The sequence below is a fragment of the Somniosus microcephalus genome, chromosome 1 (genome assembly GCF_052327205.1).
Source record: "Somniosus microcephalus isolate GS21.2 chromosome 1, FLI_Smic_1.0, whole genome shotgun sequence".
Taxonomy (NCBI): Eukaryota; Metazoa; Chordata; class Chondrichthyes; order Squaliformes; family Somniosidae; genus Somniosus; species Somniosus microcephalus.
The window spans coordinates 102190892-102215954 of record NC_140987.1 but is presented as its reverse complement, the minus strand read 5'-3'; the positions used below and the strand labels follow the sequence as shown (position 1 = coordinate 102215954).

The following is a 25063-nucleotide window of genomic DNA, read 5'->3' as shown; positions in this document are numbered from 1 at the left end:
TATCTCCAGCCTCGTGCAAATGTAACTTTTCTTGCCTCTCTCTATTTTAGAGTTACCACTCTGCTCCTCTGAGCTTCTCTTATTTCCTACTGCCATCCCACATAATGCTCCTCCTTCCTGCAAACTCATTGTGTTGAAATTAAAACTCATTGCAGTCTCCTACTCTTAACTCACCTTTTTCTAGGTCCTCTAAAATGTGGAATGCCTTACTTCCTTGCTCTTCCCTTCCTCCTGTAATCTATAGGATTTTCAAATGCAAGCTTGGGCATTATATAACCATTACTTCTTGATGTAACTTGTTTCTCTCCTAAACCTTTACGAGATCCTGTACTATGGGAGTTGACTTTCACTTGGATTTCTCAAAAAAATCCAGTTCTTTATTATTGAAAGTAACAAATATATGGAGACAAATATTTGCTAAACATTGAGGGTCATGATGCAAAGAAATTACAAAGACATTCCCCCAAAAAAGTAGAATTTGGCCTTTGACATTGAAGTGATTATAGCAGAATCAGTATTCACTAGGTGTCCCGCATATATTGCACATAGGGATTGCAGCTGTGTGGAATAATCTTCAGTTCAGTAACACATTAGGAAAGATGAAGCACAGGGCTTGAACTGAAAAACCGAGAAATAAAACAATTACTCCATAATAGACGTAAAATTGTGGGGTGTGTGTGCATAACCTCCTGGTGTGCACTCTTGGCAGGCTAAGCTCTGCACTGGCAGCCCAAATTCATGCTTTCTGTTTTCTTATTGCAGCAGTATAGGCCTTTTTTATTGGAAGTTATGGATAAATTTGACTTTTTTTGTGCCTGAATTAGTTTTTTAAATGTACTTCAATTAAGAGGATACATGAATAAAAGTTGTTGACTTGCTATAGAGTTTATTCCGATGGTACTTGCAGGAGAATACATTGGCACATTGAGGTTGTCAGTATGGCTGTCGACACACTGGATAGTTGAAACTGGTCTGTTTGCAGATACGCACAACATTTTTAAAAGGTAGCAGTTGTCAATTCTCAATTGCCAGGTGGCCACCTCAAAACAAGTTAGAAATTGGACAGGTGTTCATGCTTGCCCAATCATTGTAGTCCAAGCAATAGAATGATTGGCAAGCCTGTTCAGTCTACTGACTGTTCTTCTTTTGTAATTCTAAAGGCAGGAGTCATTTTCCCTTCATAAAGGCTGGACATTTGTGATCACAGTATAGATCCCTATACAGTAAAAACCATGGCTAATTAGTTTTAATATTTAGAACATAGAAGCCTTGACTTGTACTTTGAGCCAATGTGAACTTCAGCCCCTGTTCTTCTGATGTGACTGCTTATATTGCAAATTCTACACTGAATTTGGTTTAACAGAAGAAGTTTGAGATCACTTTGAGAATACAGTTCAGTAACACTCTGTTCCCCTCTTACTACCCTTTTAACATGTTCCATTATGTCACTATATTCATCTCCGTGAAACCCCTTTACATTTCTTCCTCCAGGATCTGTAGATGTTGTACTTCTATTTCACTTCTGATTAATTAATTCACTTAGGGTCACACTTGCTTTGTCTATGCTTGCTGATCCAAGAGGTTAACTAAACCTCAGCTGCTGTGGCTGTAGCGGTATTATAATTGACTTAAGCAAGCTTCCTGCTCCGAATCATTATCCATTGACTCCTGCTGAATCATGTGTGGACACTGAACAAGAGCGAAACTGGTGTTAGCTGTGGTATTGCTCACAATTAAGTAGGCACTCAGGCCATGAAAGTCTTCAAGCACCACTCCAGTGCCAGAAGTGTCATGGTGCAGGACTTCCGGTTGCCACTTTGGCTCAGCATTGACCCTGTCCCAAATCCCAGGGACGGGCTTATTTACATAAAGGGGGCTGGGGTTCATGTCATTTATGGAACTCACTGGGTGCCCATTCTACTAAAGACTATCACAGAGGTGCCTCACCACTCTGTCAGAGGTGCTGGCCATTTCGGCTGAAGGGTAACATTTTATTTAAATGCTGGAAGTTTCTGTAGTCAATATCTAGCAGAAACCAGTACAGTATTGTGGTTTCCACTTCAGCATTTGTAAGCATGCCAGCATCATGGAATTTTGGGTGGCGAATGTCATCATGTTAGTTCTGAGGAGAAAGGAGTGGAAACCTGGCGGATGCGGCTCCCACCCCAAATTCCACCCCTCCTTGGTGTATGCCTTGGAACTGCCCTCCAAGGCCCAGGAATTTTGAGACCTCAGTGCCTGTGCTGGTTACCTTCTGGCTGTGGCTGGTACCGGTGGAACCTTACCCTAGCACCTTTTGGAGGAAAAAAAAATCAGTGAACCAACCACTTCAGCAGTAACAAACCTTGCTAATTACTTGTAAGGTGCATCCATATAATATTGCAGCAGTGTGAAGTAGCGATCATAGAAACATAGTAACGTAGAAGATAGGAGCAGGAGTAGGCCATTCGGCCCTTCGAGCCCGCTCCGCCATTCAATGAGATCATGGCTGATCATCCAAATTCAGTACCCTGTCCCTGCCTTCTCCCCATATCCCTTGATCCCTTTAGCCTTAAGAAATATATCCAACACTTTCTTGAATATATTTAATGAACTGACCTCCACCGCCCTCTGTGGCAGAGAATTCCACAGGTTCACCACTCTCTGGGTGAAGAAATTCCTCCTCATTTCAGTCCTAAATGGCTTACCCCTTATCCTTAGACTATGACCCCTGGATCTGGACTCCCCGACCATCGGGAACATCCTTCCTGCATCTAGTCTGTCCAGGCCTGACAAAATTTTATAGGTTTCGATGAGATCCCCTCTCAATCTTCTAAACTCCAGTAAGTATAATCCCAATCGACACAATCTCTCCTCATACGTCATTCCTGCCATCCCAGGTATCAGCCTGGTGAATCTTCGCTGCACTCCTTCCATGGCAAGAACATCCTTCCTCAGGTAAGGCGACCAAAACTGCACACAATACTCAAGGTGCGTTCTCACCAAGGCCCTGTACAACTGTAGCAAGACATCCTTGTTCCTGTACTCAAACCCTCTTGCTACGAAGGCCAACATACCATTTGCCTTCTAAACCGCCTGCTGCACCTTCATGCTTACCTTCAGCGACTGGTGCACAAGAACACCCAGGTCTCTTTGCACTTCCCCTTCTCCCAATCTATTGCCATTCAAATAATAATCTGCCTTCCTGTTTTTGCCACCAAAGTGGATAACCTCACATTTATCCACATTATAGTGCATTTGCCATGTTTCTGCCCAATCACCCAACCTGTCCAAATCGTACTGGAGTTTCACGACATCCTCCACACAGCTTACCCTCCCACCCAGCTTTGTGTCGTCTGCAAATTTGGAGATATTACATCCAATTCCCTTGTCTAGATCATTAATATATATTGTGAACAGCTGGGGTCCTAGGACCGATCCTTGAGGTACCCCACTAGTCACTGCCTGCCACTTGGAAAACGACCCGTTTATTCCAACTCTTTGCTTTCTGTCCGCCAACCAGTTCTCTATCCAAGTCAATACCTTGCCCCCAATCCCATGTGCCTTAATTTTGCACGCTAATCTCTTATGTGGGACCTTATCGAAAGCCTTCTGAAAGTCCAAATACAGCACATCCACTGGTTCTCCCTTATCTATTTTACCAGTTACATCCTCAAAAAAATTCCAGTAGATTAGTCAAGCATGATTTACCTTTTGTAAGTCCATGTTGACTTTGTCCGATCCTGTCACTGCTTTCCAAGTGCTCTGCTATTACATCTTTTATAATAGACTCTAGCATTTTCCCCACTACTGATGTCAGGCTTACCGGTCTATAATTCCCCGCTTTTTCTCTACCACCTTTTTTGAATAGTGGTTTAACATTAGCTACCCTCCAATCCATGGGTACTGTTCCAGAGTCTATCGAGTTCTGGAAGATGACCAGCAATGCATCTACTGTTTCTAGGGCCACTTCCTTAAGTACCCTGCGATGTAGATTATCAGGCCCTGGGGATTTATCGGCCTTCAGTCCCATCAATTTTCCTAACACCATTTCCCTAAAAATACTGATTTCTTTCAGTTCCACCCTTTCATCAGACCCTATGTTCCCTGGCATCTCTGGGAGGTTATTTGTGTCCTCCTTTGTGAAGACAGAATCAAAGTATGAATTTAGTTGGTCTGCCATTTCTTTGTTTCCCATTATAAATTCCCCTGATTCTGACTGCAAGGGACCTACGCTTGACTTCACCAATCTTTTTCTCTTCACATCATATCTATAAAAGCTTTTACAGTCAGTTTTTATGTTCCTTGCTAGCTTACTCTCATATTCTATTTTCCCTTTCTTAATTAATCCCTTTGTCCTCCTTTGTTGAATCCTAAACTGCTCCCAATCCTCAGGATTATTGCTTTTTCTGGCCAATTTATATGTCCTCTTCTTGGATCTTATGCTAGCCCTAATTTCCCTTGTTAGCCACGGTTGAGTCACCTTTTTTGTTTTATTTTTATGCCAAACTGGGATGAACAAATTCTGTAGCTCATCCATTCGGTCTTTGAATGTTTGCCATTGCCTATCCACCGTCAACCCTTTGAGTGTCATTCCCCAATCAATCCTACCCAACTCGCTCCTCAGACCATCGTAGTTTCCTTTATTTAAATTGAGGACCCTAGTCTCTGAGTCAACTACTTCATTCTCCATCTTAATGAAGAATTCGATCATATTATGATCACTCCGACCCAAGGGGCCTCGTACAACAAGATTGCTAATTAATCCTTTCTCGTTACATAATACCCAGTCTAAGATGGCCTGATCTCTGGTTGGTTCCTCGACATATTGGTCCAGGAAACCATCCCGTAAACACTCCAGGAATTCCTCCTCCACAGTATTGTTACTAATTTGGTTGGCCCAATCTATATGTTGATTAAAGTCACCCATGATAACTGCTGTGCCCTTATTGCACGCTTCTTTAATTTCCCTTTTAATGCCATCCCCAACCTCCGCCTTACTGTTGGGAGGTCTATATACCACTCCCACTAATGTTTTTTTCCCCTTAGTATTTCTCAATTCTACCCATACAGATTCCACATCATCAGAGCTAATATCCTTCATTACAATTGTATTAATCCCTTCTTTAACCAGTAATGCTACCCCACCTCCCTTTCCTTTTTGCCTATCTTTCCTGACTATTGAATACCCCTGGATGTTGAGTTCCCAGTCTTGGCCATCCTTGAGCCACGTTTTCGTAATCCCAACCAAATAATATTTGTTTACCTCTATTTGCGTAGCCAATTCGTCCACCTTATTACAAATGCTCCTCGCATTAAGACACAAAGCCTTCAGGCTTGTTTTTTTAACGCTCTTAGACCTATTAGAATTATTATTTACTGTGGCCACGTTTGATTTAAACCGTTGATTTCTCTGACTGCCACTTTTGTTTTTCTCCTTCCTATCTTTTGCTTTTATCCCTGTTTCCCTTTCCTCTGTCTCCCTGCTCAGGTTCCCAGCCCCCTGCCATTTTAGTTTAAACCCCCCCGAACAGTGCTAGCAAACCTCCCCGCAAGGACATTTGTCCCGTTCTGGTTCAGGTGCAACCCATCTGACTTGTACAAGTCCCACCTTCCCCAGAAGCAGGCCCAGTGATCCAGGAAACTAAAGCCCTCCCTCCTGCACCAACTCTTTAGCCACGCATTCATCTGCTCTGTCCTCCTATTCCTATACTCACTAGCACGTGGCACCGGGAGTAATCCAGAGATTACAACCTTTGAGGTCCTGCTCTTTAATCTGCTACCTAGCTCCCTAAATTCTTGCTGCAGGACCTCATCCCTCTCCCTACCCATGTCATTGGTCCCAATGTGAACCACGACCTCTGACTGTTCACCCTCCCCCTTCAGAATGCCCTGCAGCCGTTCAGTGACATCCTTGACCCTGGCACCAGGGAGGCAACAAACCATCCTGGAGTCACGTCTACAGCCACAGAAACGCCTATCTGTTCCCCTTACGATGGAATCCCCTACCACTATTGCTCTCCCACTCTTTTTCCTCCCTTCCTGAGCAGCAGAAGCACCCCTGGTGCCAGGAAGTTGGTTGCTGCTGCCTTCCTCTGGTAAGTCACCCCCCTCAACAGTATCCAAATCGGTATACCTGTTTGAGAGGGGGATGGCCACAGGATGGCCACCCATTTCCCTTCTGCCTGTGCAGCCCTTACCTGCGGTGTGACCAACTCACTAAACGTGTTATCCATGACCCTCTCAGCATTGTGAATGCTCCAAAGCCCATCCATCCGCAGCTCCAGCGCCACAATGCGGTCTGCTAGTAGCTGCAGCTGGATGCATTTCTGGCACATATGGTCGTCAGGGACACCGGCAGTGTCCCTGAATTCCCACATAGAGCAAGAGGAGCATAACACGGGGCTGGGCTGTCCTGACATGACTTACCCTTTAATTAATTTAAATTAAATCCATACCACCAATTTAATGATATACTCAAGGGCGCTTGCCTGCCAGCAGTCCCCGCTACACCACAGAGACCCTAGAAACTATAAACCACAGAATTTAAGTTTTGTAAAGAAGGAGAAAGAGTAAATACTTATCAACCAATCACTTACCCGCTTTCTGGTGACGTCACACTTGGATTACTTTTTACTTCTCTCCTTCCCTCGGACTTCAGAGATTGGAGATTGGTACGCCTTACCTGGTCTCTGAGCTGTTTTTGAACTCGCCGCCGCTCAGCCTCGTTCCCTCGCAGGTCCGCCCGCCTGCCTCTGCTGCTCTGAGGCCTTACCTGGTCTCTGAGCTGTTTTTGAACTCGCCGCCGCTCAGCCTCGTTCCCTCGCAGGTCCACCCGCCTGCCTCTGCTGCTCTGAGGCCTTACCTGGTCTCTGAGCTGTTTTTGAACTCGCCGCCGCTCAGCCTCGTTCCCTCGCAGGTCCGCCTGCCTGCCTCTGCTGCTCTGAGGCCTTACCTGGTCTCGGAGCTGTTTTTGAACTCGCCGCCGCTCAGCCTCGTTCCCTCGCAGGTCCGCCCGCCTGCCTCCGCTGCTCTGAGGCCTTACCTGGTCTCGGAGCTGTTTTTGAACTCGCCGCCGCTCAGCCTCGTTCCCTCGCAGGTCCGCCCGCCTGCCTCCGCTGCAGAAAGAATGACATTTAGAGTAAGCTGCAGGGTTGTATTTCACACTGGCAGCTTTGTTAAATCATAGATAGGTTTATAGGTAGCAGGATTAAATCAAATTTTAAAAATGTACAAATGTGACCCCATTTTAAGCAATAAAACTTGAATAGACACCAAGACAGTCTACTGCCTGTGCAGGACTCGTGATGTTTGCTAAAAGTAACGGCGAATAGAGTTGCTTTGCAGTATCCCAAGTGCAGAAGACACCAATCAAGATGGCTTATCTAGGATGAAATTTTCACACCAAACTGAAAAAAACACAAGGTAGTCTATGAACGTGTCAGTGGCTGCGATTTTGCTGACCTTGGCGGGTCCGTGGCAGGCGACGTCGGTGGCGGGTCCCGACCCCACTGCTGTCTCCATCCCAGCCTCTGAAATGAATTTCCCTAGATTGGGCTTGTTAAGCCCACCCAACGCGATTGCCGGCCAATTTGAGGAAGCGGGTCTGGTGACATAATTTGATGACGCGTCATCAGCCAGTTTCCTTAAAGGAACCATGGCCAACTTTATTTTGACATTTGTGCTGCCAGTGTTCTACAGCATTGAGGTGTTGCAAGTGCTGAGAAGCACTGCACAGAGGTGCACAGCTTTACCCAGGCTCTCCCATGACTCCCTCCATATGCTTATGGAGGGAGTCACAGCATGCATTGAGGTCCGCTTCCCTTCCCATGGGCGGAAGAGACCTCCCCAGGAGATCAACACAGCCTGGTTGCACATTGCAGAGGAGGGCACAAACAGGGATGTGGTCAGGAGGACCTGGGTGCAGTGCCGCAAACATTTCAATGATCTCAGTAGATCACAAAACGTTAGTACAAAGCCACACTCAACCTCATCTTGCTGTGCCTCTCATCACATCCCCATCACTCTGCCTTCCCTACCCTACTCAGAATTGCAACAGTGACTCCAATTCAAAAGTACTTCATTGGCTGTAAAGCGCTTTGAGACATCCGGTGGTCGTGAAAGGCACTATATAAATGCAAGTCTTTCTTTCTTTCTTTCTTTCTTTCTTTCTTTCTACTCCTGCATATCTTTACTCACACCAACTTACCTTGAACCTCCACCCATCCCTCTCTATCTGTATTATCACATCCCCATCTCACTAGCCACCTCTCACACTCACCCTCATCCTAGTGCAATCATACCAACTAACGACGCACAAGGGTAGACACTTGTGTGCTTTAGCCAATGTTCATGTGAAGTTTCTGTTAATGTGCTGTCAAACATTGAAATCTTTATTTTCAACACTTTGCGTTCTTGGACAGATTTGTGTGCACCTTTGAAAGTGGCTTTGTGAGTTGCAGTGAATGGTGAGACACAACAGTACCCCCCGCAATGGTCATGAGTGTGAAAGGAATGGCTTGGGCATTGTAGAGATGCTTTATGGTGTTGGTGTGGGGTGGTGCCAACCTGGCACATCATGTGGCATCCAGGGTGAATAGCGTCAAGTGAAGTAAATCTGGCTATGGTGAGGCCATCCCTGGCCTCCTGGGCAGCAATGTGGTCGAGTGTTGATGCCCTCTGTCCTGTGCAGCATCAGGTGATTAAAGAGAAGGTTGGTGTTGTTGTTGGTTTGCCTGGTGCTGCTGGTGTTGGGTCTGATCGTGGTGGGATTCAGAGGACTGAGGTGAGAGAGTATAAAGGGCACCCATGCTGATGGAATAGATGGCAGGTGAAGTAGAGATGACAGAAGAGGTCTGTCAATGGTGAGAGAGGTAATGAGGTCAGACTGGATGGAGACTTGTGTAAAGACTTGCAGCATGGTGAATCTGTTGTGGAAATGCAGAGAGGAATAGTTTGTGGCTGAGGGAAGATATCTTTGTAAGGTGGGAGCTTTTACATTACATTTGAAGCTGGCAACTCAACAGCTGATTCAATGGCCACTGAACTCCCACCTCAGCTTGACAGACATGGTCCATGACCAGCGTGGACCCCGTGGGCGAGCTGTCAAATGCAGAAGGTGAGTTGAAATTCATTCTTAAGTGGCTCTAAACAAGCCACTAATTACCTGAATTGGGACCCCGCTATGAACCCGCCGCTGCGTGTTGGGTCTGCTCAGCGCTGACAGACCCGACATCGGGGAAAGGCGCATGGCGGCGGGTTCACAGCGGGGTCCCAACCCGTTCGGGAAAAAAAAAACTTTCCCACCTGACCTGCCACTGACCGTGCCTGCTGACCCCCCCCGCAAAATCCAGCCCAGTGTCTTTTCCATAGAGTACATTATGAAACTGTGTACAGGAAACTTCGCGATATCTGGCGCCAACGGGACCGGCGTGATGCCGATCTATGAAAACTTCCGGACAGACCAGCGCTAATGTTGAAGGATACGGAGGTTTTCATCTCCGTATCTGACAACAAACACTGTTGCTTAGCAACAGCTTGTAAACAGTTGGCCCGTACCTTGGAAGCATCTCTGTAGCTTAGCAACAGCTTCAGAGAGGCTTTCCAGAGACTGACTGTTTAAAAAAAATGCTAGGAGAAGAAAAAAAAAGAAAAAAGACCTAACAAAACAGCTGCTGATTTCTGCCGTTAGATCGAGGTTTCCGGACATACAACCTCCGGATAAACCAAAGTTTCCTGTAGTTCCTTCAGGGAAATGTCATGTTAACAACGATTATTGCAGCCTGAAAAACTGAATGCTCACTGACCCCACATGCTGTCAGTAAGTAAAGTAAAAATGGTTTTGATACCTAGAGAGTTTTGCCTTTAGTCAGTTGGCTCCTCTTTCCCCTGGCAGGCTGATGTAAGATTCCACAGGTCTTGTTGAAGGTTTGGCTGAGATGAGAATGTGAAAGAGCTTTCAGAATTTTCAAGACAATGCACGAAGAGCTCATGGAGAGAGGCATGAATTGTTTTGCCTTCAAGGCCTCAAATTGTATCAGGAATGTAATATGCGAAAATGAATTCCAGAGAAAGAGAAATTGCAAATATGCTTAAAAATATATCCTCTGTTATTTCAGCAGTGTGATTGACTTATTAAAATAATCACATTAAGTGTATGTTGCTAATGCATCTGATTGGGAAGAAAATGGGGGCATCTCACTCAGCTATACCTACGAACATACCTCTCGGGGATTATTTATGTAGCAAATCATTGTTTGAAAACGTTAGACAGAATACATCTCTTATTTTCAAAGCTTTTGCTTGATACCTATCACTGAGCCTGAACATTTTGTATTGAATAATATTTGCTTCTATTGAGCTGGTAGGGACGATTTAAAGGGCCCCCACTTGGCATAAACGGGGTGATAAGGGCCTTAAAATTTTGGTCCTGAGATGAGCGGCCAGAACGCCCACCTGTTTCAATATGCTATGAAGACCATTTGCAATTTTGAGGTAGAAATGGGCAGAGTGTGTGCTGTGCATGCTTCACCCATATGTAATAGGCATTGAGCGGCCTAATCAGTGGTCCTTAAAGGGGCCACTGGAGGCCACTCAGAAAACAGTCAAAGTTTCCTTTTAACTTTTATTATTGTGGGGCCAGAAGAAGCACTGCTGGCCCATGTGAGGCCCTCCCCCCAAATCACCTGCCCTCCCCCCAAATCACCTTCCCTCCCCCCTGCAGGCCTGACTGCACATCATGGTAGCCAACCAATTCCACAGCCTCCCACTAGCGAGCTGCAGTGGGGCACTCGCTTGGCGCCTGCAGCTCGCCAGCTACATATAAATGAGTCCCGAGCCTCAAAATGGCTCGGGTCCCACAGTGGGAACAAGAGGCGGGCAAACTTCATGCTCCATTTTCTTTATGGCTTTATTATCTTTTTTGATCTCTTCTTCTAAGGTCATGCCCACCATGTTAGTTTCCCTAGTAAATACTGAGGCAAAGTAATTATTCAGTATTTCTGCCATTTGACTGTCATTGCCTGTGAGTTTATCATGTGCATCCATTAGTGGCCCTATCACTATCCTGATTCTTCTTTTGTTATTTATGTATCTGTAGAATACTTACTATTTCTTTTTATTATCCATGACAATTTAATTTTGTAGTTTCTCTCTGCCTTCCTACTTATTTTTTTTACTTCTTTCCTAACCTTTTCGTACTCCCTGCTATTTATTACAGCATTCAGTTTCTTCTCCCTGTCAGCTTGATAAAATATCAGTCTAGACTGGATTCAACTAGCTACCAGAGTTGGGATTTGTTCTTAAAAGTAAAGAAAGCTTCCGAGTTGTTCTACTTATTCTGCTAACACTTACGGAGGAATCTACAGTTCTTCTTGGCTGAGCAAAAAGAGCGTGCGTCAAATATCTCTGCAAGGGTTGGTTTTGGCATCATTCTAGCAATGACTACACATGAAACTGGGCATTCTTATTATGTATGAGAGCTAGCAAATGTAAAGTTTGGACTGGGTGACTTTTGGCTCAGCTCACATTTGTCTAAATAATCAATGAATTAGAAGTGATTTCAGAAACAGTTTTGCAATTCATTCTAAACTACTTTATTTTAACATGATTAAATTGGGCATGAGACAACAATGTGAAATTTCCCTGGTGTGGTAAGTTATGTTTACTTTTGTTTAACAAGACTGCAGACCACAAATGATAAGGCTGTTACAAATTAAAAGGTAAAACACGCATGTTATTAGAATTTTTGTTCTCTTCACCAAAGGATGGCAAATAATGGTTCACCATATATTTTTGATGTGTGCTTTGCTTCTGGAAGTGCAGTTGTATAAAGTAGTGGCAGTTTTTTTGCTTCCTGTTTCTATTCTGTTGCCATACAAGCACAAAAGATGCCTAGGTTGAAGTCCTGCTCTGTGCTGAATTAGTTAGTCTGGGTCCAGGTACTGTGGCCTCGATGTTTCTGGACTGGAGGCAGGCGAAAAATCAGACAAGGTTCCTGCTCCTGATTGCTATCCAATGATCCCTTGCAGAAAGTGTGTGTGAAGGACAGTTGAGAACAGGATCAGGCTTGGCTCTGTGATCTACATACTTGAAAAGTCTGGCAACACTCATTGTGTAGGTTCACAGATTAAGAAAGCCTATTTGGATGAGGTAGTGGAGAGTTCCAATCCTGTGAAATTGTCCATCAGTAGGGTTCAGTGTACAGTATTCAGGACAGGAGGAGAGTCGTGGGAAGAAAACTGAAAAAATAATGTTAGAATCTTTGTTTCTTAAATTGCTCTTTTTACTTTTTATATACACAGTGACAATAATGCTTCTTTAATGTACTGTAGAAATCGTAAGTGAAACCAACCATCAATCTTTTTGTTTCCTTCCCAGACCAGAGAGCTGGTACCTGCTTTTTCAGCCTGGCAAATGGCCGCTGTGCTCAGGAGTTGACTGGACATTACACTAAGATGCAGTGCTGCTGCGAATCTGGACGTTGCTGGGCCCTTGGCTCTGTTCCAGAGATGTGCCCAATCAGAGGTTCTGGTAAGAAAGAGTATTGTAATCCCAAAAGCATTAAGTACTGTCCAAATGGTGACAAGATTGTATGATGTGTATTCATTAAGGTTAGTACCCCCATACAACTTAGGACTCAGCAAGCTGTTCTTGTACCAGCCCATCCTTTTTCAACGACCACCACTCCCACTTCTTCCTCATCAGTGCACAGTGACTCAGCCTGCATTTGCTCATCAACACCACCAGCTACTTCTTACATGGTGTGTGCATCTATGCTGTTGGGATAATTTGAAACCAGCCTCAGAGCTGCCCAATCATGGGAAACCACATTAGAAGCATAATGTAAACTTCTGGAATACTGGGTTTGGCCGGGCCAGAATAGCTTTCAAGCCTGTTTAGAATTGTGACCTGCTGTTTGCCATGGCACCAGTCCATGACGCATTGACATCGCTGAGGTGCCATAGCAGGGAGGGAAATCCCACTCAAGAGTCTCGATGGCAGCAATGAAATTGACGATCTTTAAAAAATCTGAAATTAATTTAAGGTGACACTGTCATTTGCCTCTATAAGGGGAGGTACTTTGAACCAATAATACTTCCCTAGACATTTTTCTCCTTTAACGACTACTAGTTCCCCCCACCTGTCCCCCCACCACCGTCCCCGCCCCCCACCCCCACCCCCCGGCCATCTGTATATGTGCTGTGCTGGTGGGAGCAGTGCATAGTGGGATATCCGCCTGATTGCTTGTGTAAGCCATTTTCATCTGAACTTCTGTGCTCTGCCCTCATTCACCTTGAAAGATAAGCTCTTGTTCAGGCAATGGGCTGCCTGTGGGATCTTGCAGATTTAAAGTGTTACTGCAACTATTTAAAGGGCTGCAGCAGTGAAATACTGCATTTATTTGTTGCTTGTCACACTACATTCACAAGTTACATTATGTAATTGGTGATTTAAAAAATTACAGCTTGATATATTGTACAGTAGGACCGCATAAAGTGATTGCACTGTTTCACTTACATTAAAGAGTGACATTTTACAAGGTGTGAACTCAACCAGTTTGCTTTATAATTATGATGAGTGTTCAGAAACTCCAAATACTTTCAGCCACTTGCTTGTGTTTTGCACACAAAAGCAAAATCATATTGGGTGAAAAATTTGAAAGATGATGATATTTTATTTAAAAGGAATCTGAGTTGATGAAAAAGCTGCAACATAAGCTTTATTCAAGATTTTCCTTATGACCGGCAAATAAAATTGATTGATTTAATAAAAATGGAAAACGTTTTTAAATTCGGTTCAATAAATCCCTCTGAATTGAAGTCCTATTGCATATGAATCAATAGGAAGAGGGTTTAAAGATTCATGCTATTTCTTATCAATGGAGAGTTTCTGAAAATTCACAGGTATATTTGCAAATGATGTCTTAAGGTGCTGATGCATGCAATGAGGCAAAGGAGATAGACCATGGTTCGCACTCTCCCCAGAGAAAAATCCCTAGTGCTTCTGGCATGAGATAGCTGATAAGGTGATTGTTCTGTGCCACGCCTGGAGCACCTGCTGCAAATGTGAAACAAGATGGCAGATCTGAGGGAAGGTGCTGTCATGCAGCCTTGAAGTGTTTGGAATGCTTACAGCAGAATGGCAGACATATAGGAAGACAGTTATTTGACTTCCAACTGTGAGAGCCTTCCCAGTCAACCCCTCCAGCACCAACTGAGATTCTTTCTCTGCCTTTTAATTCCCCTCATCTCCCTCCCGCATCCCATCCCAATCCTATCCCCTGGCATCCGTTTCCTACCCCTCCTCTGCATTGCCCCTTCTCTTCTTCCCACCCTTGTCCTGTCTCCTCATCCCTCCTTGTCTCCTCCTCATCCCCTGTCCTCCTCATCCTGCTTTCCCCTCTTTATATCCCCTTCCCCACTCACATCCCTCTTCCCCACTCCTATCTCCTCCTCTCTTCCTGGCCCTCTCTCCCCCTTCTCCCTCGCCCCCTCTCCTCCTATTTCCCTCTCCCCCCTCCCTCCCTCCCTCCCTCATGGAGGATTGACCCACCAACTTACCCCTTGTTGTCCGCTCGTTTTGAATTTTGGCTAGACCTTGATTTAAGGGCCAGAGCTCCCACTGGAAATTGGCAGGGAGTTCATTAATATATGCATATTGGATCCAAATGATGTCGTTAAAACCCATTAAGGGAAGTAAGAGAAAGCTAGAAGCAGGTCATTTATATTGCAGTCACTTGTGTATTTCTAGCCTTAAAGGCTTCCAATATTTCTTCCCTGCTGCTGTGGATGCTGCAAAATGTTTCCCTGCTGCTGTAAAACATTGCTATCTTTCACTCCCAATGATTCCACCTCTCCCTTTTAAAGTGTTGCTGTAAGCTCATCAAGACTCGCCAGCCTGTCACATTGTCTACACTCCCAATCAGCGAGCTGCCTATAAGGAATGTGATTAGTGCTGGCCAATTCAATGTTAATGAGGCCTGACCATGGAAATTGACTGCAGCGGGCAAACCGTGTAGGCACCCTACCCACCACCCAACTGATAGAAATAACAACAGAAAATGCTGGAAAAACTCAGCAGGCCAGGCAACATCCGTGGAGAGAAAATAGAGTCAATGTTTCGGGTCAAACCCTTTGTCAAGACTGATACAACTGATAGAGGCTGGAAAAAAAATCACCCCCTTCATATTTCCAAATCATCTATTCCTGCATAATTATTAAGAAAAATATATGTTTCCCCTATGTTTTTTGGCAGAAAATGTAGCCTGTGGTTTTTTTTTTCCAAGTTCCCAAAGTAAGCATAAGTCTACATCTTCACATTGTTGATCCACCATCTTGTTACACATTTCCCAGCGAGCTGTACATTTACTAGTACAGGTATCACTATTTTTGTAAAGAAAGAACTTGCATTTATATAGTGCCATGGTTTAATGTCTCACCTGAAAGATGGATTATATGTATATTAAATATAAATATTATAATATGAATAATAAATGTAACTTTGAGTATATATTCTTTTAACTCAGATGAATATCGTAGACTTTGCATTGAGGGAGTTCCTGTTGTACAAGGTGTTCCACACCATGGTCCAAATTCTAGGCAAGGATTTGACACTTCAAGTTTTCTTCGATTTGGCATTGGTGGAGGAGGATTTGGACCTGCCATTCCTGAAACTAGACCTGTCACTGTTGATGGCCCAGGTGGAGGTGGGGGTGTCATCTTTAATGGACGACATAGATTTACAGAGATTGGTAAGATTGAATTCTGTGTCTTTCCATTTTTAATGACTCATATTAAAGAATTTTTAAAAAACTAACAAAAGCGATAGGGGAACAAAAGAAACATTATTCTGTAGCTTTGTGGTTTATTAAGAAATATTGGGCTGATATAATACCATCACCTAGTATTACTGCAGTTCATGGCATTAGAATTCAGACTGTACAGTGTTGTCACGAGACTTATTTAATGCATTGATACCAATATGCTATAGAAAAATTAACAGCATTTAATGTGCAGCATGCTTGTTGTGTGATGCTCTAAATTAATTACCTCAAATTGTTCCCACGACTGCTGCCACTTCACTCTACTGTTATGAAGTTGAAAATGCCCTCTTTAGACACAACCCAAACATGGAAGAACAAAATCTATACTTGGACGGCTGGGTGTTTTTTACAGAACAATGTTCAAAGGACATAGTATGAAAAGGTCGCATGTCCACCACACACTTTACCAAAATCCAAATGAAAAAAACACTTGGAATGTTTGATAGTGAAACAGAGTGCTGGGAAAAGATGGTGTGACAGGAAATTAGCAAATATGTTGTTTACTCTGATACTAATTATATGAATATGAAGCTTTGTATTGTTCTTTGTAGGTTTTAAATATAAACAGCCAATAAGAATTTGGTAACTACTAGACTGCAACAATAATAGTCCAATAGCAAGTGACCTGGGTGCTTCCATTAGAAAATATGGAATGAAGAAAAGAGACTTCAGCTCATCAAGCTCATTCCTTTCATTAGACCATGCACAATTACCATTGTCGCCAACTCTCTCCAATGTATTTAATCTTTGAGATAGATAAAACTTCTAAGAAACTAGAATGAAATGTGAAATTTCCCTATAGGTTCCCTCCCTAAAGCAATCACTGGAAAACTGCTGCACAAAATCCATGCTGCATTGAAATCTATATTAAATCAGAGACCTTGCTTTATTATTGTATAACAATGTGGATTTGTTCTAGGCACTGTTTCCATCAATCAAACAAATGTAGACGTCTGTAAGCACTTCACCAATCTCTGCCTGAATGGACGCTGCATCCCCACACCCTCAAGCTACCGCTGTGAATGTAATATGGGTTTCAAGCAAGATGTACGTGGAGAATGTGTTGGTAAGAATCAACCATGTATTTTACCCATTTAAAAAAAAGAGCCTTTTGTAGTGATGGTCACCTTTGCCTGCTCAGTGAGAGCATGTCATCAGTATAAGTTAACAAAAGGAGAACCATTTAAGGTGATCTGTGGAAGCCCATTGACTCCTTATTACTGATAGAAGATACTACAAGCTTTACTGTATTTCAGATCCTTCCATGCAGTGTGACATTCCAATTACTATGTAATGAGGTTTGTTAGGTATTATTGCTACCAATTTCATGTACTAAGTAGCACAAGAGTAGAAGTCAGAGAGGAATTACCTCCCTCACCTTTTTGCACAGAGAATCTGTATCAGATACCCCTCTTCCTCAGTAGTTCCCAGTGCGCTGCTAATCCATAGTGTTTGAGCAGCCATTCACAGCTTACCAAACCGTGAAAGCATTCATAGATCAAATGATACAGCCCTATAAACATTACAGAAGTCTATTAAAACTATAGAACTTGAACAAGGCACTGCACAAGAGATTGTGACAAAAAAACTACAGAACACCATGCTAGTCTCTACATATAGGAGGGTAGTAATTGGTTCTCTTTGTGCCCATTTTCTAGGCAGCAAAAGGCGCAAAAGGGACTAATTTCAGGGCACAACATTCCGCGTCTGATCTACACGTGTGTTACAGGCGCCACCATATTGGCATAGGCAACTTTGCAGGTATCCTGGGCAGCTGACTAAAGCAGGCGATAGGCCCATACATATGTAAATGAGGGGCCTAATGTCTGCTTTAGGTCCCCATGCAGAAATAGGTTTTGAATGAGCAGACCAGGAGGTGGGCCTGCTCCGTTCGGAATTCTTAAGTTGCCACTGTGGCATCAGCAACAGGTAAGTTTTTACATAAAAATGAAATGTTCCTGTGGAGCCACATGGAGCAGGAGCTCTCAAATGCCTCCACAATCCTCATGATCGTCCTCCCGCCCACAGCGATATTCTTCATAGTGAAATGCGCTAGGTGCTTATGGAGGCGCATCAGGCGCCAGCAGCTAATGCAATAAACGTTAATGAGGCCCGAGGACCAATGTTGAGCCAGCCATGGACTTCCCGGTTAGAGAACACACTGTTGGCGTACTGAAATTCAGCTATAACCAATTTCCACCCCAGGGAATTGAGTGGAAAATTGATTTTATTTTAGAGCCAAATTTCCTTAGCCGTCGTAACTCTTGCAGAATGGCTCAGAGAAAGGCAAGACCCAGATACATGGGTCCCAACCTGTTTTGGGAAACGCTGCTTGCCCTTGTAAGGTTTGGAGCCTCAACCCACCCCTTACAATGTCAACCATATTAGAGGGAGTGGGGCCAGAGGGAGGGACTCCCTACACTGATATTTCCGCTTCCACGGCTCATAAAGTATCCTACATCATAGAATTGTAGAAATATACAGCACAGGAGCCGGCCATTCAGCCCATCTTGTCTGTGCCAGCTGAAAAATAGCTATCCAACCTAATCCCACTTTCCAGCTCTTGGTCTGTAGCCCTGTAGGTTACGGCACTTCAAGTGCATATCCAAATACTTTGTAAATGCGATGAGGGCTTCTACTTCAACCACCCTTTCAGGCAGTGAGTTCCAGACCCCCACTCCCCTCTAATCCCTCTACCAATTACTGTAAATCTGTGCCGCCTGGTTATTGAACTCTCTGCTAAGGGAAATAGGTCCTTCCTATTCACTCCATCTAGGACCCTCATAATTTTATACACCTCAATTAAGTCTTTCCTCAGCTTCCTCTGTTCCAAAGAAAACAACTCAAGTTTGTCCAATCTTTCCTCATAGTTAAAATTCTCCAGTCCTGGCAACATCCTTGTAAATCTTCTCTGTACCCTCTCTAGTGCAATCACATCTTTCCTGTGATGTGGTGACCAGAACTGCACGCAGTATTCTAGCTGTGGCCTAACTAGTGATTTATACAGTTCAAGCATAATCTCCCTGCTTTTATATTCTGTGCCTCGGCTAATAAAGGGAAGTATCGTGTATGCCTTCTTAACCACCTTATCTACCTGTCCTACTACCTTCAGGGATCTGTGGACATGCACTCGAAGGTCCCTCTGTTCCTCTACACTTCTCAGTATCCTACCATTTATTGTGTATTCCCTTGCCTTTTTAGCCCTCCCCAAATGTATTACCTCACACTTCTCCAGATTGAATTCCATTTGCCACTTTTCTGCCCACCTGACCAGTCCATTAATATCTTCCTGCAGTCTACGACTTTCTTCCTCACTATCAACCACACGGCCAATTTTTGTATCATCTGCAAACTTCATATTCATCCCCCTACATAGAAGTCTAAATCATTGATATATACCTCAAAAAGCAAGGAACCTAGTTCTGAGCCCTGTGGAACCCCACTGGAAACAGCCTTCCAGTCACAAAAACACCTGTTGACCATTACCCTTTGCTTCCTGTCACTGAGCCAATTTCAGACTCAACTTGCCACTTTGTCTTGGATCCCATGGGCTTTTACTTTCCTGACCAGTCTGCCATATGGGACCTTGTCAGAAGCCTTGCTAAAATCCATATAGACTACATCAAATGCACTACCCTCATCACCCCTCCTTGTTACCTCCTGAAAAAATTCAATCAAATTAATCTGACACGCCCTTCCCTTAACAAATCCATGCTGACTGTCCCTGATTAATCTGTGTCTTTCTAAATGACAATTAATACTGTTCCTCAGAATTTTTTCCAATAATTTTGCCACCACTAAGGTTAGGTGACTGGCCTGTAGTTACTCAGTCTATGTCTTTCTCCCTTTTTAAACAGTGGTACCATGTTAGAAGTCCTCCAGTCCTCCGGCACCACGCCTGTAGCCAGAGAGGATTGGAAAATGTTGGTCAGAGCCTCCGCTATTTCATCCGGGCCTGGTGATTTATCTACTTTCAAAGATGCTAATCCCCTTAATATTTCCTCTCTCACTATGTTTATCTCACCGAATATTTCACACTCCTCTTCCTTAACTACAATGCCTGAATCATCCCTCTCTTTTGTAAAGGCAGGCACAAAGTATTCATTAAGAACCATACCCACATCTTCCGTCTCAGCACACAGGTTACCTTTTTGGTCTCTGACAGGTTCTACTCTTTCTTTAGTTAACCTCTTGCTCTTTATGTATTTATAAAACATCTTTGGGTTTTCCTTGATTTTACTTGTCAATATTTTTTCTTGCCCTCTCTTTGCTTTCCTAATTTCCTTTTTAATTTCACCCTGCACTTTCTATACTCCTCTAGGCTTTCTGCAGTATTTAGCTCTCTGTATCTGACAAAAGCTTCCCTTTTTTTGTCTTATCCTACCCTGTATACCCTTTAACATCCAGTGGCTTTAGATTTGGGAGTCCCACCCTTTTTCTTTGTGGGAACGTATTTGCTCTGAGCCCTCACTATCTCCTTGAATGCCTCTCACTGCTCCGACATTGATTTACCTTCAAGTAGCTGTTTCCAGCCCATTTTTGCTAAATCACATCTCAGCTTAGTAAAATTGGCCTTTCCCCAATTGAGAACTTTTAGTCCTGGTCTATCTTTGTCCTTTTCCATTACTACACTAGATCTAACTGAATTATGATCACAACCACCAAAATGCTCTCCCACTGATACCCCTTCATTCCAGCTTCATTCCCTAAAACCAAGTCCAGAACCACCCCCCTCTCTTGTTGGGTTTGCTATGTACTAGCTAAAAGAAGTTCTCCTGAATACATTTTAAGAATTCTGCACCCTCTATACACTAATTCTATCCCAATTAATATTAGGGTAGTTGAAATCCCCTACTATTGCTGCCCTATTGTTTTTGTACCTCTCAGAAATTTGCCTACATATTTGCTCTTCTATCTCCCTCTGACTGTTAGGGGGTCCAAAGTACACTCCCAGCAGTGTGATTGCCCTTTTTCTGTTTTTCAGTTCAACCATATGGCCTCATTTGATGATCCTTCTAATGTATCATCCCTCCTCACAGATGTAATTGTTTCTTTATCCAATATTGTGACTTCCTTCCTTTTCTATCCCCTTCTGTATCTTGTCTGAAAATCCTGTAACCAGGAATGTTGAGCTGCCATGCCTGACCTTCTTTCAGCCATATTTCAGTAATAGCTATGATATCATATTTCCACATGTCTATCTGTGCCCTCGGCTCATCTGCCTTATTCACTGGACTCCTTGCATTGAAGTATATACCATTAAGCACTGCCAAACCCTTTGTTGTCTATTTTCTAGCCTTTGTTTCCTCTGCCTTCCAAACTCACTTACTAATTTTCTGCCTTCAATTCCAGCTTTGCTTTTCTCCCTTCTAAATCTATGCTCAGGTTCCCATCCCCTTGCCAAGCTAGTTTAAACCCTCCCCAACAGCACTAGCAAACTCCCTGCGAGGATATTGGTCCCGGCCCTGTTGAGGTGCAACCTGTCCGGCTTGTACAGGTCCCACCTCCCCCAGAACCGGTCCCAATGCCTCAGGAATCCAAAGTCCTCCCTCCTACACCATATCCTAGCCATGCATTCATCTGCTGTATCCTCCTATTTCTATACATACCTGTGGAGACTGGCACGTCAAGGCAGATGAGGCACAGCAGCCTTCAGTTGGATGCAAGCAGGCCCCGTTCAGGTGGGTGAGGGGTGGGTGGGTTCGGAGAAGTCCAGACTAGGGAAATGGCCTAGGTCCCAAAAGATGCCAAATTTTTGTATCGGCCTCCTTCCAGAGGAGGCAGAGAATCGAATCCTTGAGGTGGGAGCTTGGGCAATTCCCTCCCCACCCCCTGATAGGTGGCATGCAGCGGCATTTTCAGCAGTACAGGGGCAGGCAGGCAGACAGAAATATCCACAGTGGCATGAGCACCTCTTGGCCCCATTTAAATGAGGTACCTTCCAGTTGACCTCGCAAACTCTAGTAGGCTCAGCACTGGGAGGGCACATGTGGGCATGATTTGTTATATTCCCTCTGCTGGGGAAAGTTTTGAATTTAAAAGATAAAGGGGGAAAAGTTTGGTTGCTTTGCGCCTCCCGTTAGCGCCCTAAGAGGCAACTAGCTCCCGGGCGCGGCGCCGCCAACGCCTCCCGCGAAGTTCAGCGGGAGGTTAGCGGCGGCAGTAACCATTAGCGCCCCACGGCGCTACACCGCCGACGATGACATCATTGCCGTGCGCAGTGCCCCGGCCGCGATCTTCGGTAGCGCCACCTGACTTACCGCCGGACGCTATGTCCGGTGGGGTCAGGGGGGCCCACCTGCGGCTGGGGCGGCACTATTTAAAGGCAAGGGGCCGGGCAGCCATTTTTGTTGCTGGCCGCCTGCCAGCACCTGCCTCCACTCCCGTCCCTGACCCGCCCCCCCCGCGGAGTGCCAGCTGCGCTCTATGAGCCCGGCACTTCTCTTGAGTGCCGGGCTCTTTTGCTAGCACTCCGATCCCTGGTGGCCCAGCTGGGCCCCGGGTCGCGCTGCACAAGGCCCACCCTTTAAGAAGGGGAGGAAGGTGCCGCGATATTCCCTCGCAGCGCCCCAAGAGGGAGGCGGGGCACTTCCAGTAGCACCCCGCTTCCCTCTTGGGGTGCTACCACTCAATTTTGGCCGTGAGGGTGCTCATTTTTCTGGGGCGCTAAAAGTAGTGCCCCGTCGAAGTTAGTGCCTCAAAGGGGGCACAACTCAGTTTTTCCCCAAATTGTTTCTAAGCCTCCCCAGCGGCAGCTGACCACGCTCCGCTGCTGTTGGCACCTGAGGTGTGTGTAAGTGCAGTGGTACTGGTGGGGGGAGGTGGGTGGAGCTCAGTGTGCAAATGCTATGGGGGTTGTGGTGAATTGCTGTTTGAGCTGAGATGGTCTGTTCCAAAGACTCAATTTTCCGACAAATGTGCCACCTCTGGACACACTGAGATCCATAAAGGCCCTCAAATCACCTTCCATACACATCAGGAGGGTTTCCTGTGCTGCAATTCCTCTGTGTCTAACTCAACAATATAGCTAGTTTTAGCCTGAAGTCCCTCTCGCACCAAATTCTTGCAAGATTTAATCTCAACTTACTCACTTTGATAAGCATTAATTATCAGGAAAAAAACTGTCCAACTGCACCTCAGTGCTGAACTCCCCGTGAGGCTGAACTCCACACTCTTCTGGCCTTTTACCACTCGCGTCCCTTTAATGATGGATCTTTAGTGTGAAATATTGCTAGTAAGAATTGATTGATCCTCATTGAATGAAACATTTATCTGACTGAGAACAAAAAGCAGATTTTCATAATTCAAATTAAAATGTAAAGTAATTATTGAAAGGTAACAGAATGCGCAAGAACTGTGTAAATGTGACTTTGATAACCATTTATTGCTAACAATAGTCTGTAAATTACCATATAAAATGTTTTTAATGTATTGGTCAACTTTCTGGTAATTGGAAAATGGTCAAATGTTTAAACCATGAGGCTTTTGTCTGAGAAGTCACTAATGTCTCATTTATTGGTCTGTATAGATGTTGATGAGTGTACTTCGAGCCCCTGTACAAATGGTGACTGTATTAACACTCCGGGTTCCTACTATTGTAAATGCCATACTGGTTTCCAGAGCACCCCCACCAAACAAGCCTGCATTGGTAAGTGATAAAACAGAAAAGGCTGCAAATCTCAAAAATAATAGAAATTGCTGAAAATATACAGTGAGTGCAACAGCATTTGTGAAAAGATAGGTTCATGTTTCGGGTGTTGACAGAATTGATGAGGCTACATTCACGATTCCAGCATTTTCATTTTATTTCTGGATTGGTAAATGTTTTGTAGAATTCTGCATGTATCTGTAACAACTAAGAACTGGAGCTGTCTTAAGCAGCATTCTCCAGACAACTATATATTATATATTATAGCAAATTTGTGTCATTAAAGATCATTAAGAATTAGTCTTCCTGATGGCTCAGTGAGTAAATGCAACAACTCGGACTAAATTTTCCAAGTACTGGACCAGGAAAGTTCCAGTTTTGATCCCTAATCTTTGTTGTGTTAGTTGATCTAAGCTGGACTAATAGTTTTGGTTTCACAAGTGTCCCTGGTTTGGGGGTAATCAGCCCAGGGTTAATTTTCCTGAATGCCTTCCAGTAACCACTGTGGAAATTGTTTGCATGTGGATGTCAGGCGAGGATAAGATGAGCTTCAGCTGCAATGTCTAACATGGTGAAATCGCTTACCCACAACCCACAGCTTATGGTCACACTTCATCAATGGCTCTGGTGGTTCAGCCAGTGAATAGTTGAGCCCCACAGATCGGAAAGGTTCCAGGTTCAATCTCTGGACGGTGTTGAGCTAGCTGATCTGAGCCAGGACTGTAGTAGGGGTGTCGTAATTAGTCTAATCTCTTGTGGGTTAGGAAGGATAAAATCATCCAGGATTCCTACTCTTGATTACTATCCAGCAATTTATGCTGGAAGTGGCCATGTATGGACATTTGCTAAGGATTGGACAGACTCCACTCTCAAGTAATTTGTAGTAGGTGAAAAATGGTCCCTGAACAAGAAACCGAGGGTGACCACCCACTAAACAATATGTCACAGCAAGAAGTCAACATCTTCTGGAGAGGGTAGAAATTGGTGAGGAAAAAAGGAATAAAAATAGTCACTTAAGCGAGGTACTGGAATACTGTTGGCACCTGTGAAACAAGAGTCAAACAATGGTTATCAGCATTAGGACAGAAGACAGACAAAGGAAGCATAAAAAACTGTAGAAATATATATTCTTCTTTGTAATGCCCCTTTTGCCCATTTGTCGTTATTTTTCTCAATAGTATGACCAGGTAATCATTTGGCAAGCTTCGGTCGATGTGACTTTTAAGCTGGCCCCTAATGTTTATACTTTTCTCTGTTCACAAATTTTAGGAAAAAATACATCCATGAGTGTAAAGTGGAGAACACTGCTTTATATTCATACTTTTTTTCTGGACCTACATAACAGAGGAAAGTACACATGTTAGAGCAGTGGTGTACAAACCTTTTGGTGGAGAAATTCATTATAGTCCCATTTGGGCCGCTAAATTTTAAAAGTTTGGAAAATTAGCGCCAGGCGCTAATGATTCTAAACTTTAAAAAAAATTTGGTTTGGCACTCCAAGAAAGAAGTGGAGTGCTAAATCAAGCGGCTCCACTTCCTTCTTGGAGCGCCATTGGCAGCAGGCGGGACAGAGACTTCAGCAGTGCTGCACACTGGGCCGTGCAGTGCTGACG

The 25063-nt window shown here is 44.2% G+C and overlaps 1 protein-coding gene across 1 annotated transcript in view; it reads left to right on the top strand.

The window, feature by feature from the left end:
• fbn2 (fibrillin 2) overlaps positions 1–25063 on the top strand; it is a 487109-nt gene that overhangs the window by 235323 nt on the left and 226723 nt on the right. The window contains exons 9-12 of the mRNA XM_085984430.1: positions 12358–12510; positions 15506–15730; positions 16722–16868; positions 23331–23450. Coding sequence (XP_085840556.1) covers positions 12358–12510; positions 15506–15730; positions 16722–16868; positions 23331–23450 — 645 coding nt within the window. The remainder of the gene's footprint in view (positions 1–12357; positions 12511–15505; positions 15731–16721; positions 16869–23330; positions 23451–25063) is intronic.